The following is a 14,145-nucleotide window of genomic DNA, read 5'->3' on the forward strand; positions in this document are numbered from 1 at the left end:
GCTTGGGCTCCGCCACAAGGTGGAAGAAGAGAGTTAAATGTTCAGTGACTGCTTCTCAACACCCAGACCTCTTAGGTCAATGGATAAATCTCAATGTCTCCCTAAACCCTGCGTTAAAATTTCTGCGTTAAATGTTCATTTACCCTGCTGTGTTTGCAGGCCTTTCCTGGGAACCCCATATTTCATGTCACATTGCTATGAACTGTAGGTAATTCCCTCATGCTCAGTCTGCAAATATGCCACTTATGAAGCAGGTGCATAAAGGGCTCAAAAAGTCAGCATAAGAGCCCTCATGTACTTTCCATGACTTGGTGGGGCCACACTTTGGTAATTGTGAGTGTGTGGACATTGAGATGGGGCCAGTCAGTCCGTTTACACAGGTACCCCAGAATCCCATCCCATTAAGTACTGATGGAAACAAAACTTAAGGAGCCTTTAAAGCTCTTTTTCAGGTGTCTGCTTGAAGTCAAATCAAGACTTCTGTCTGAACAAATGGAGACCATGTAGAAAAATCTTTACGTATTTAAAAAAGTTTAAAGCAGAATTCAGAAAATCTCCGAAAGTCCAGTACAGGTCACATGAAACACAATGAAGGAAATATTTTCTCCATATGACTCACATCGTTTTTACGTAACCTCCATATAAATGCAGTCATATCTGATAAAAAGTTGGTTTTTTATTTATATCCACAGGAAACATAACTGTAAGATCTGTAATAACCAAGGTACAGTACAACAGTCTCTTATTTTTTAACATAGAAAAAGCAGGATGATATGCAACATGATGACATCAACCATTGCACTGCTGAGAATGCCAAGAAAAAAAAGGCAAAACACGCTGTCCAATCAGCAACAGGCAGAGAGGCTTCAGTTTATCGTACAAAAACATTATCAGAGCTTTAGTCTGTGGACAGAAATCCACCATTTCGACTGAAAAGTCATGTTCCGTCAAAACTTTTTTTTTTGCTTGGCATGGCTCACAGACGCCACTTTGAAAAGAAACTCCTCCGTCATGTTTCCTGGTTTAGCAGATTTAGCTTCACTTAAAAAAAAACAACAAAAAAATCTTTGAGTCCGAGCGATCCAACAGGCCACCACCTCAGAAAATATCTCTCTTAGTTCATGAGGAGTGGTTTGGCAAAATCATTGGCTCAGGAAAACCAGTTTCACTTCAGTTTGGTTAAATTCTGTATAATTCCCGTTCTCCTGCAGAGGGAAGAGAGGAAAACGTATTCAGGATGAGAGTGAGATGGCACAAAAGTGGCACAGGAAGGTTCCAAGGGTGGGCTGCATGTTTTCAGGAAGGGGTGCATGTCCCGTCGTCAGACAGAGCTGAGCTTCACTAGTCCTCTGACCGAGTCCTCATGAAGGGAGTCCTGGCTGGCCAGGTTGTAGAAGCCGGTCTGCACTGTGTGGCTGTGACCCAGTGGGCTGCCGCAGGGGAGCATGCCAGGCGGCGATGGCACCTCCTCTGGAGTGAGAAAGTGATGGTGGGCTAAGGGCTCCTGCAGGGGGTGGCTGTGGTTGTGTGTGTGTCCATGGATCGGCATCATGTCGGTGGCCTCGTGAAGGCTAAGGCTGGGAGTGGATGTCGGTGGGGTGGGCTGGCCCAGGGGGAGCGAGGTGCAAGGGCCACCAAGGCTGAGGGAGGTGCGGCCCGGTACAGAGGCTCCATTTTCCGGGGAAGCTGTCAGGATGACGGGCTCGCTGCTCTGCTGCTGGAGGAGAGGTGTGGCGGCGGCCTGTAAAACGAATTTGGTGCTCTGAATGCACTGGTCTTGGTCACACTGAGTGAAAGCAGCAGAAAGTGTGAGAGGGAAAGAGCAACATGGGAGGGGACGCCAGAGTCAAAGAGATGGATAAGATGCCAGAGGTGAAGGAGGGAAACAGAAAACAAATAAAAGCCAGGAAGAGATGAAAATTAGATGAGGGGAGAAACAACACATGGGATCAAAAAGAACAATATGTGGACAGAGCGGAGGAGGGGAAAGGTGATTGGATAAAGGAGAGAAAAAGAAAGAACAGAGATGTTAGTAACCTTGTTAAAATGCAGAGCCACAAACAGAACCAGCACCAAATCTTTCTCCCCCAGTAAAAGCAGAGCCCGGGTCAGCACAGAGTTATAAAACACCAGGCTATCAGGTCATGCTTCATGGCCTATCGATCTATGTTGCCTTCCTTTAGAGTGAAAGTCATACGTGTAAAACTGGAGCGCGGAAACTGGGTTAGGACACTGCCAATCATCAATACCACACATGAGCTGCAGGGAGATGAGCTTTAACCCGTCATGTAAAAGAGACCAGCGGCAGGTGACAGAGGCGACAGAAGTTCAAATGAAGCTGCTTTCATTTCCCCTCCATCTCACTACAACCCCAAAGTCTGACTCACAATCAGTGTGAAGCGTAACAATGTGCTCTGACATCTCACCTTTCTGTCTCAATCTCACTCCCCTGAAAAGAGCAGATTACAGATGTGATCAAACAGGAGTTGAGCTACCTTTGACAGTCCTCTTATCTGCTCCATGCATGAACTGCTCCTGACTTATCATTTTTATGAGCTGGGCCTCTCTCCAGGTGATTGAGAGGACTAACCTGACCTGTGCTTGTTGGACTGAAATGACACAGACACCTTGCTTACAGCCACGTTAGCGCAGAGCTACGTCATCCCCGACGTGTGAAACATTAAATGAGAAGGACAGCAGGGAAAAAATGTGATACAGCGCTTTTTCATTTTCTACTTTGAAGCCCATGTTGTATAAACAGTCATAACCAGACTGACTCAGCACCATCCATTCCCCACAGCACACACACAAACACACACACACACACACACACACACACACACACACACACACACACACACACACACACACACACACACACACACACACACACACACACACACACACACACACACCTGTAAGTATCAATATGTTTATAGACCAACCTTGAGTCTGCTCTTCAGTGAGTTTATGCTACATTTACTCTTTCTGTGTCTGGGGCTTTATGTTAGCGAACTTGTTCTTTAATTGAGAACAGATTACAAATTTGATGCAAGCGTTTTAAAGATCACACAAATGACATAAAGAGAATGAAAATTTTCCAACAGCTGACACGATCTATGTTCCACCTTGACACGAGTCTTGAGACGAGATGGCTGGATCAAGTTCTGAGATCAAGGTAGACTCTGTTATTCCACAAACACATCACTGCTGGCTGGGATTAGGAGGTGACAAATACTGCCACACAAATGTGTAACACAATAAAAAAAAGATGCTCACAGTCCTCAGCGTGAATTTCCAACATTTTCAGCCAACCAGATTGAAGCCGTGACTCTCACAGCTCCTCCTGGTGACGGGCTGCAGGTTAAGTCCTTCAGCACTTTCTCCATTATTGCAGGTGGAACATGGGTCAAACTAGAAAATTCAAACAGACTCAACAACTGAAGCTGCATTTCCACCAAGCAGTCCGGGTCGGTTCAGTACGGTTTGGCTCAGTTTGGTACAATTAAGACTGATCCCGTTTGCGTTTCCTGTGCCCTCTCGTGGTGGGCGGCGTGTAAGCTGGATGCTGAAAGCCGCAGCTGTTAAACAAAAGCGTGACATCGCGACACACTTCACCCCGCTAATAAATCCAACGAAGAAGAAAAACATGACACAGTAAACAAAGAGCACAGATGGAAGACGTGCAGCATTTTGTCCTCTCTGTGATTGGCATGTAGCTCTTTGATACAAAGTGTAATCAAGCTTTGTTTCAGAGAAGTCTGTGTGCCGCCAGGAGAAATGCAGCTGCTGTCGGGGTAAGAGAGTATTCTTCTGACCAATCAACGGTCTGCAGTGTGTTGCTCCACCTTCCGAGAGCGGATCGGTTCAGTCTGGCACCCATACGGAGGGTCCCCAAAAAGTAGGCCAGCACGTCTCGTTTTTTTCAGGGATCTGTCCCGGGATAAGTCAGTGGAAACGCCACAAAATGCGCGCCGTACCGAGACAAACTGAACTGGTCTGCTTGGTAGAAACGCGGCTATAGTGGCCCTAAATGGACAAAATACACCAGATGACTCTCTGACCTGGCTCAGCTCTGTCTCAGGACCTACAAGTCAATGTGTCAGCTCACACTGGAAGCTGCAAAACAAACCGTGTCGTCTTTAGCTTGACTGTAACGACAAACCGAGATAATGAACACAGCCTGGCCAGTAGTCAACAGGTTGGAGGTTTTACAGCCCAACATGAAGGAGAGAGGCTACTCGGTCTTGTGACTCCAGTTGTCTGGAAGTCCTGCAGCTGGTGTGAGTCGACCAGACGTGACCCTGCTTCGCTTCGGGGATCAGACAAGATCTGCTATGTTCTGGTGGTATGGACGGGAACACCCCTCACCGCCTGTAACGTCTGCCCAGCAGCTCCAGCTGATTATAACCAAGCCCATCACAGAGGTGTTTGCGCTTCAAATCTCATAATGTAAAGGGACATCACATCACACACCGTCACCAACGCAACTACGTACAAGACTTCAACGTACCAGGATGTAGTCTAAATTTGGATCTCCCAAAAACTCCTCAGAAGGATACAACATCGCTTTGATTTCACAAACGTAACCTGAGTTCTATTTTTAGCTCCATGCTATAAATAATGCAGACGAGCCGTGTGACGGGTGTGAGTCAACAATTTAAATGAAAGAGATAAAAATGGTGGCTTGCTCACTTCATCCTGAACGCTGTCACAGCACGTATCCTCAAATGACACTCTCAGGGTAACAGACATCAGTCCATTCTTTTTCAAACTTTATTTAATCCTTGAAATGCCTGCTGGTTGTAAGGAACAATGTCTGAGTATGACTTAAAATGCTTTTGCTCTGATTTGATTTCTTAAAAGATAAAGAAGAGTTTCCTGCTTTTAGTTCAAAATCTGTCAGGCTGGAAAAGTTTAACATAGGCACAACCTTTTCCTGATTTACGTTCTGTTAAAGAGGATGTAAAGTAGAGCACACAAGAAAGAGTGGAACTATAAGATGAGTTGGGAGGACAAGAATGTTGAAAAGTAGTAATTCCCACAGTATTGTTGTGAAGTGTGTGAAAAGGTGCTGAGTTTAAAGAGTGGTCACAAAGTTAACAGCTGACTTGGAATCAGTTTGTATCCGACAACTCTAGCTGCTCATCGTGAGCGCTCTGGAAAACAGATGGCAGTTATTTCTGAATGTGCTAACGTAAGGGAATGTTCCTACAGCTCTCAGCACCATTACAAGTGGTCCACACATTAAGGAGCTGCAGACAGATGACATTCATGTTGGAGGTCTCAATGAGTGATGACAGGGTGAGTTTGGAGGAGAACAACGAGACGACTGTGGCACAGAGGGGAGCACCAGTGAGAGACCTTTAGTAACTGTGTGTGAATAGGCTCTAAATCTAGCATGTAATGTGTGATGCTAACAGCTACACTGAACAACAGAAGACTTGTTGCTTCTATTCAAGCCCCAGAGGAAAAACTGGTCACTGAGGTCAGTGCATTGTCCTCGTCTTGAGACCAGCTCTTTGCTCCAAGACTGTGTTCTCAGCGTCGAATAAATCTGTTTACAGTGTCGTACTTTCTGTTTATACTGCTCTGAGTTTGCAAAAAAAAGGGTTATTACACTACATATTATACGTTCATGGTCCCTTACTTTTTATTAAAGTACAGTTCTAAAGGTAGATTAAGCGAGGCTTAATCTGACACAAGCATACAAACCATATCTGCTCACTCCTTGCTAATCATTTCTGTTAGTTTTTATGTTAAATTGACTTTTATTTTACATTCCATTCTGGTTTCTTTAACATTCTCATTTTTGTGTTTCCTGACTTTGCATAATACACTGACAGCATCTACGCTGCAGTGGGGCGTACGCTCTGTGTCAGTCTTGAATGGCTTCGTTCAGAAAGGTAGCTTGTTAGCCAAACACATAATACCAAGGGCCGTTTGGGATCTGGTTCTTTATGGATTTTATGTGTTTGGATTAAATCTTTTACTCGACCTGGATCGTGGGGACCTCTGGGTAGCAGCAGGAGGGAGGTGGACTGTTTTCAACAGGCAAAGAGTGGAAAACTCAGGCTTCTGGATGGCAAAGTGCCCAAAATAAATCTCAGTATAACAAACACCAAAAAAAGACGAGTGCTTTGGTCAAAGTCTCTTAAAATGAGCTAAATGAAGCGCCTTGTCTAAAGTGAACTTTAGTCTAGCTCATGTTTCCTTCTTCGAGATGTTACTTATCGAGGGGCTGACCAACATCTGTTGCTGAAAGTACAATTACGAGTGACATGCTCACTTGATCGGGAGACTTAATGTTATTTCATTGACATAAAAATACCTGGTTTAAAAAAATAACATGTACTGTGTTGAACCTTAACGTCGTCTCACTGACTTCACCCATTAGTTCCTGAAGGGGGGTTTTGAAAATCACACACACAAACACAGACATGCAATCCTCGCCTCACCCCCTAACCACACATACACACACTCCCAACAAACGCTCACACAAACATAAATGAACCTTCCCTGCTTCTATTGACCTAATTTACTGACAACATGGAGCGACGCATGAAAAATTGATAGCATCACTTGCACGCTCTGCGGTCTTGAGCATTTCATCAGTTGCATCTAGTGGGATGAGAAAACTTCACCAGGCTGGTGTAACAGGGAGAGAAAAAGGTGCAACGTGTGCCCCTTTCTGAGTCTGCACATTTAGAGTCATGAAGAGTGAAGTGAAACTGTTGCGTGACATCATCTGGACTTTGCTCCTTTTGCCTCGGCACCTGAGAAAACACGATGTCTGTCGCCTTAAAGGGAAAGTCAGGACTTTTAAAGCATGGCTGTATCACTAGTATCTGTACTTAGCTCATCAGCCATGATCGCTCCTGTTAGGGGAAGCAGACTGGAGGTCCTACAGAAGCCATTTTTTTTACCACTTCAGATGAGAACCATAAACTTCAGCCAGTTAAGAGTCTCATATTTGACAACACATTGCAGTCTCAGTGATGCCTCTGAGGTCGGACAGCTCTTTCCCTTTTAGCAACGTCTCACACTCTGTTTACACTGAGCGGGGCTGTCTCCATGTGATTGGGTTTGGGGTTATTAAAAGAGGAAACACATACACTTGTAAACTGGGATGAAAATAACATAAGGAAACTTAGAGTTATTTGAAAATGTAATTTTTATCAAACTCTCCACTACTCATGACAACTAAACCTAGATTGTTTTGTTCATGAAGCAGTTCACCTGAAGGAGCATCTTAAATAAACTCCTATTATTGTCTTACCATGTGGCTCTGCTGTGATTGGGTGGCACCGTACATAGTGATGCCATTGGCTGGTGGAGCCATCTGCGGTGTGTCTGACTGAACGTAGCCCCGCCTGTCAATGAGACTAACCAGAGAGAAGAAGAGAGAGGGGAGAAAAGTGTTTAAATTGGCGCATTCAGATGCACTAATACACTGGAAATAGCATAAAAAGTGAACAGATTAAATACAGTACAGCCTTTAAATCAAATTGATGGTTTATAGAGCTGAAAGCTTTAACAGGCAGATTTACCAATGTCAGAACAACTGTTACAGTAAGCTGGATGTACTGATGACCTCGTGTCAGTGGTACCACTCTCTTAATGAAACAAAGGATGAGTGCTGTATTGTTGTAAACAGGCCTCAACACTCAGCTCTACCTCACACACAAGCACAGGCACAGACACATAAAATCAGCTCTTGCTAATAAATCAGTGAGGTCCCGCAGTGGAGCACTGGGGTGAATCATTGTTTCTGTCCTGCTGTTATCGCTGCAGAACTCTGACACAGCTGGTTAGACAACAACCTGCTGAACTCTTGTTACATGCATGCTGAAGTGTGTGGTCATGGGCCAGATACATGCGATAATGGCGATGTATCTGCCAGACAGAGGTGGAGTCTTCACCACACACACACACACACAAAGACACACACAGCTGTGGTGTTAAACAGCACAAGCAGGGTAATCATTTAAACACAGGAGTGCGTTGACAGTCTTGTGGGACTGAGTTGGATTCAGGTGGAAATAGTTTGCTGGAATCACTCAGACAAACTGCGGGAACCTACAGCGGTGGCCTTTGTTGCTGGTAATGAATACCGGAACGTCTGCAGATGCAGCGAAGAGGAAATGAGCATTTAAAAAAAGGATGATGCATTAGAAAATGTGAGTCAGTGTCTCAGCAGGGAATAAAATGCAAAGAGGTTTGTCTCTGTGCCTGTTCGTGTGTGTGAGTTCCAGACAATGTCTGAGGCGAAACATGCCTTTATTTTAAATGGTGGATCTGGATCCAGCTCTATTAATGAGTGTAAGTGACGTGCGCACGCACACACACAAACACATATGGCAGCCACCTGTGCAGTGAGGACTCTCCTGTGCCACCCACTGGAATCATTATCTGTGACTTGTGTCATGTGATAACCAGGTTTACTTCCCTGCTGCTCTGTTTTTACTTTAAATAAACGTTTATTAGCTAAAAATACTTAAACAGGAGAAGTTAGGTATGTGCTGAACTATGTTATATGTTTCCATCTTTCTGATCACGCTCATGCTTAAATTAAGTAAAGGGTTCAGATAAAGTCGCAGTGGCATTGAAAGGGTTATATTCTGGAAATGGGACTGTGGTCAGTTAAGATAAGAACAGATAGTAGGTATCTGAGTCCAACATGAACGTCTTTCAGAAAGGAAAATAAGAGAAGAAGACACCTGCAGGTTAATGCTTGTGTAATCAGAATATCTGGTTAAAAGTTCTGACATGAAAGCAGGTGGGAAGGAAAACGCAATGTGCATTGACAAAATAGTCACAAGTAGATTAATAGAGGTGTCAAAAGATATCCGTACTGCAATAACTTAACTGGAAATTGAATGGAAGTACATGTCTCCTGCACCTCCACTGCAGTAGATGGCGCTGAAGAGCTACTCCGCTGTGTGTTGACCACAAACTGTATAACAAAAATAATCTCAAAGTATTTTCAAAATATTTTATTTCTGAACTTGATGATGTGGTTTTTGATGGCGTAAAAATAAGCGCTTTCTCTCTATTCATAGGTCAGTTTTAAGTCATTTTAAGTTTATTTTTTTTACAGTGCAGTAGACTGATAAAATAATTATTATGAGTAACATTGGTTACACCATGTGACATTTTCACCAACTGACCACGTCTTTCACTAGGTGTCGATATGCTATTCTCGCGATTCGATTCTATAACGATCTCTGGGGTGATAATTCGATTTAAATTGCAATTCCTTATTATTTATGGTTTTGTGATTTTTAGTTTGCTTTTTTAACACCAGACCATGTGAAAAAGTTGAATGATGATGATATAGTCTACAGACTATATCAGGAGCCATATTTTCCCATAAAACGTACATCACGTGAGTCAGAGAGAAACATTTCGCCCTCTGCTGGAGAAAAGTGGTAACTTTTTCCAATCAAGTTTATAAACAAACACTGAAATGAAGAATTTGAATTTGAAAAGAAAAAAATCGAATTTTTTGACAGAGAATCATAATCTTGATATTGTATCTCGTATCTTTCACCCAATATTTTTTGCAACATTAGTTTAATGTCACGGTAGTTTAAAGATAAGATAAGATAAAGATAAAATATACTTTATTGATCCCCGAAGGGAAATTCATGAAGTGACAAAGTGAAGTTAAGTTTAAGTGACAAACTTGATGTTTCAAGTTAAGTGTATGTATGAAACGCTGCATTTGATTTTCAGTATTTCAACCACAATAATTGAGAAGTTGTTTTCAATCTAATAGTTAACTGGGTAGAATATCCCAAAATACCGCAATGTTGTGATAGTGTATTATCGTATGGTTACCCAGTAACATGACGTTCTTGCCAATACTCGCCTCTAAAGATTAAATGTAGCCGTGACAGTCGGTCAGTGTTTTTAATAAACCACATGGACAGCTTAGGGATAAAGTCTAATAAATGATGCTGACTTTCAGCTTGGATTTAGTTTAAGTGGCTACCTTTGCAGCACCTTAGCAGCAGAGTGACGTGAGAAGGCTGCGGGCAGACTCATTTCACAGTGGCTCTTGTACAGAAAGAGATTTGACCGACAGTTCCATTTCAGCTTTGACAGAGTGTTATAAGCAGGCGCCTATGTCATCGTCCTGGCATCTGGGAATGCACAAATCAAGTCATATAAACGCTCATTTAGCACCTCATACCTCGGTGGCAGGGGTCCACACAGCGCTGCACAGCAGTTGGTGAATATATTGCCATGGCTGTACGGGTTATAGTTGTCCTTCCCTCTTTTAGAAGACCATGACCCTTTTATCTGGAAGAGACGACAGAAGCATCAGTCTCAAATTCACAGGGACAGACATCACACAGTTGAGTTTAAAATTATCAGCCCCCCAATGGATTTTTTTTCTTTAAAAATTTTCTTCAGTGTTGTCACAGAGATCAGTGGATTTTAACACAGCTTTTGCAAACAGCCTAGTTTAAGTTTGGATGCTTTCATTATCTTACTTAGAACTGCTTACAAAGCAGAAGAAGGATGACCAAAGTTATCACTGTGTTACCAAATGTCTAGAAGTGGAGTGAGAACTATCATCAAGAAATTCAAAGGAAGAGAGCCGCATAGTACAGAACAGGTCTAGCCAAGGACTTCAAATTGGGCTCTGGAAAGAAAAATTAGCAAGAAAGGGATGTGTGTACCTCTCAAGACCTTAGAACTACCAAACTACTAGTAAATGACTCAGCCAAGACAGGAATTGTCGAAGAAGACAGTCAGGAGAGCCCTGCACAGAAATGGACTGCAGGGATGCAAGACGAGGCACAGTTAGACTCTGTGCTGAGAGCGTCATGCTGTGGGGATGCTTCAGTGCTTCTAGAACTAGGAATTTGGTCAAGATTGAAGGAAGTGAAGTTTTGGAAAGAAAGCCTCAAGCAGTCAGCACCAAAACTGGGTCTGGGTCTGGGTCGTCGCTTTGTCTTCCAGCATGACGACCCAACACATACACCCTGACTTAAACCTGGAGGAGCCTGAAAGATTACGAGGCTGGTATTCCTCATGAGATGCATCAAAGACTTGTATAAACTCCAACAAAACAAGTGTAAGCTGTTATCTGATAAAAGGGGATTCAATCGATTATTAGTTTTTGTGAAATAATTGTGTTGCTATGTGCAAAATAAAATGATATAAGCGTCCAAGATAAAACTAGCATTTATCTGTTTAACTGCAGTTGCAATTTTTGAAAAAACTTGACTGATAATTTTGACCTAAACTACGAGCTCCACTCATAAAGAAATCAAGCCTCTGTGAAACACAGAAATTATCTGTGATGTATGTTTGAGCATATGTTACAGCTCAAACAGGGATTCAACTCACAGACTTGGTATACTGACCCTACTCAAACCACAAATGAGTGAGAAAGACAGAGAGCATCAGTGTGCTTTTTACCTTCATTTAATACAAATTCATTCTACACAAAGGTGTAAAAATAAGTGTTAAAAATATGACAAACATTAAGAAATGTACTTATCTCATTGTTATCTGATTTATTTTAAGCTAGAAATTATAAAAATATTTCAGGTATAACATTCTTTTGACATTAACATTATTCTCAGATTCAACAGAAGCAAATCTCACTTCTTTTCACAGCACCCTGATTATCTGGTGCAATTACAAAAAGAAAAATATGCAAAAATTACAACATAAAAAGCTTTGTACCCACATGAAAAAGTAAAGTCAACTGAGTTTTAGTGATAATGTAGAAATAAAACTGTTTTGAATTTAGTGTTGGTTCAGTTCATACTCACATCTTCATTGGTTGTCTGGTTGGAGCTGATTAGGTAAGTATGGAAGCCTGAAAGGCCCACTATGGACCAGACAGAGAAGAAACACACCACCACCTCCAGCACAGTGACACAGTTAAGTCAAGGAACAGTTGCTGTAGTTTTGTACAGATTACAATGAATCTATTATTACATTTAAAGGAAGAGACTAAAAATGAAAGCCACTCTAACAAACACACACAAACCCGTTTAGAGCCCCACTGGACAAAAATATACAAGCTGGAACGGCGAGCATATTGACCTACAGCCTCGGGCCTGTCCTCTGCTTGCCAATAGTTCCTAGTTACCAGTTCATTTGGCTGGCTATGCAGAACACTGCTCATTTTCTCTGCTCCACATAAAGCACAAAAACATAGACAGTGTCCTACATGAATCGTTCTGACTTAATTCAAATGAAACCTCAGTGACTCATAGCCGTATCTTAGGAAACCGTCTCTAGGATAATGTCTTATTCATGAAATAAGACCTACGAGCTCCCAGACTCTATGCACTAGTTAGCACAGGCACACTACTGAGGACACTTTCAATAAAAAATAAATCACTTGGAGGGTTAGTTGAACACTGCTGTACCAAGGCCATGAGGTGTGTTAAACTGTACTGAAAAATAACCCGACTAAATACCATCACAATCTTTTTTTCTCCCTCCTCTCTGCCCCTTCTCCTCCAAACCTCTTCGTCTTTAGCAAGGACAAAACATGTCATCATTCACTCGCACAAAGGACCGCTCCGATACTATCGAGTCCAATTCTCCTTTATTAAAGTCCTGTAGGACACAGGCTGTTATCAGCTTGGCTCTGCACACTTTTCTCTGCCAGAGAAACAGTTATCTCACTCGGTCGTAAAGAGAAGGGCAGAGAAAAAGGGGCAGTGTCATAGCCCAGTGCTCTCAGCTTGATTTGTGTTTGAAAAGTTATGGTAGGTATCATTAAGATGTCATTACTTTAACCTTTTTATCAATTCTGGAAATTTTAAGATACTTGTTCATATCCTGTAAGATTTTAATTCATAAGTAACATCTTTGTCATCTGGGAACTTGAGCGGTCATGGTCAAAAGGTTTTGGAAAAAAGGGTGAAAAACTGTCCTTATAAGCAGTCTGTTTGGAGAGGAGGTGATGATAATTTAAATTCTTAAATTTAGTAGTGTCCTAATTACTGCCTCAGTTTACACCTAAGCATAAATGTTGTCAAACTGGATTTTCTGAAGCTTTGAGTCAAAGCGTTTGACTTGTCTGGATGACCACAGTCCATATGATCATCACTGATGTTGTGCTGAGACAATAAGCTGACTTAGAGGGTATTTGTAACAGCTGTAGCCTAAGACGTCTTGCACACACTTGGCATCAATCACACTTACAGACACACAACATCAAATCTAGCTCACACAACATCTCTGTAGAGAAGGCAAAGCCCAGTTAAAGCCAGATGAAATCAAAGAGCGACTGAATCAACCACCAAAGACAGATTGAGGAGTCGTCTTTGCGTGCTGTGTTAGCCTGATGAAACAGGACTTATCAGGCACACACCAGTCGTGCAAGGGCCAAAGCTGCAGGAAATGGCAGGAGCACTGAATGGAAGCTCTTTACAGAGACTTGTCATGGTAATGAAATCTAACCAACGTAATAAAACGCACTGACCCTGGTTGAGCAAGTTAGTGTGAAAGAAGTTGTTATGCTCTTGATAAAGACTGTAATTAATGATCAAAGAGATATATGAGCGAGACTGTGGACACACAACAGCAGAACGATTTTTAACAGACACATATCAGTCAGTGCTTTCTTAAAGTTGGATTTCAGTGAGAGGATATCTGGCAGGACTGGCTTTTAGTGCGTTGAGGAACCCGCTTGGCTGGGAGCCTGTAGAGAAATGAGACAGAATCAGACTGCTGTACAATCATGTTCAACATAACAGATGATGAAAAAACTAAATACATCACCTCAGAGATGACACAATACATAACAAAAATGAAAAAATAAGTGAATGTGTAAGATTTCCTTGACTGAAATGTTAAACTCCATAGGAAAAATCTGTGGCACCAGTCATTTGATCTTAATGTTTCCTTTACCACACTTGTTATACACAATAATATTATTAAAAGGAGAAAATCAGTGGGTTTTGGTTTAAAGGTCACAAAAAAGGGAAAATAGTGTGATGAAAATGAAAGATTTTATCACCAGTAACACTCAAGGACTAAAACTCCCTATGATTTGAAGATGAATTTATGAACTTTGTACCGTAAGCCCACAGAGTGGACACATTACTAAGCCACCGGGATGTTCTCCAGCTTGGTTTGAGCCCCATTGGGAGACAGCAAATG

At 42.2% G+C, this 14,145-nt stretch overlaps 1 protein-coding gene across 2 annotated transcripts in view; it reads right to left on the bottom strand.

Annotated features, from left to right (window-relative positions):
* Window positions 1-291: 291 nt before the first annotated feature.
* The window catches only part of LOC141806660 (palmitoyltransferase ZDHHC14-like), a 57,517-nt gene continuing 43,663 nt past the window's right edge, over window positions 292-14,145 (bottom strand). The window contains exons 6-10 of one of the 2 annotated variants that reach the window (XM_074692286.1): window positions 13,636-13,684; window positions 11,796-11,898; window positions 10,199-10,308; window positions 7,280-7,385; window positions 292-1,741 (exon numbers count right to left, since the gene is read on the bottom strand). In XM_074692286.1, the coding sequence (XP_074548387.1) occupies window positions 1,322-1,741; window positions 7,280-7,385; window positions 10,199-10,308; window positions 11,796-11,898; window positions 13,636-13,684 (788 nt within the window). In that variant the 3' untranslated portion in view covers window positions 292-1,321. Of the gene's footprint in view, window positions 1,787-7,279; window positions 7,386-10,198; window positions 10,309-11,795; window positions 11,899-13,635; window positions 13,685-14,145 lie in introns of both variants that reach the window. The other variant, XM_074692285.1, reaches the window with a different exon arrangement.

This window comes from Halichoeres trimaculatus, unplaced genomic scaffold, assembly GCF_033239565.1.
Source record: "Halichoeres trimaculatus isolate MK-OKI-2021-1 unplaced genomic scaffold, fHalTri1.1 fHalTri1_scaffold_17, whole genome shotgun sequence".
In the NCBI taxonomy this organism is placed as follows: domain Eukaryota; kingdom Metazoa; phylum Chordata; class Actinopteri; order Labriformes; family Labridae; genus Halichoeres; species Halichoeres trimaculatus.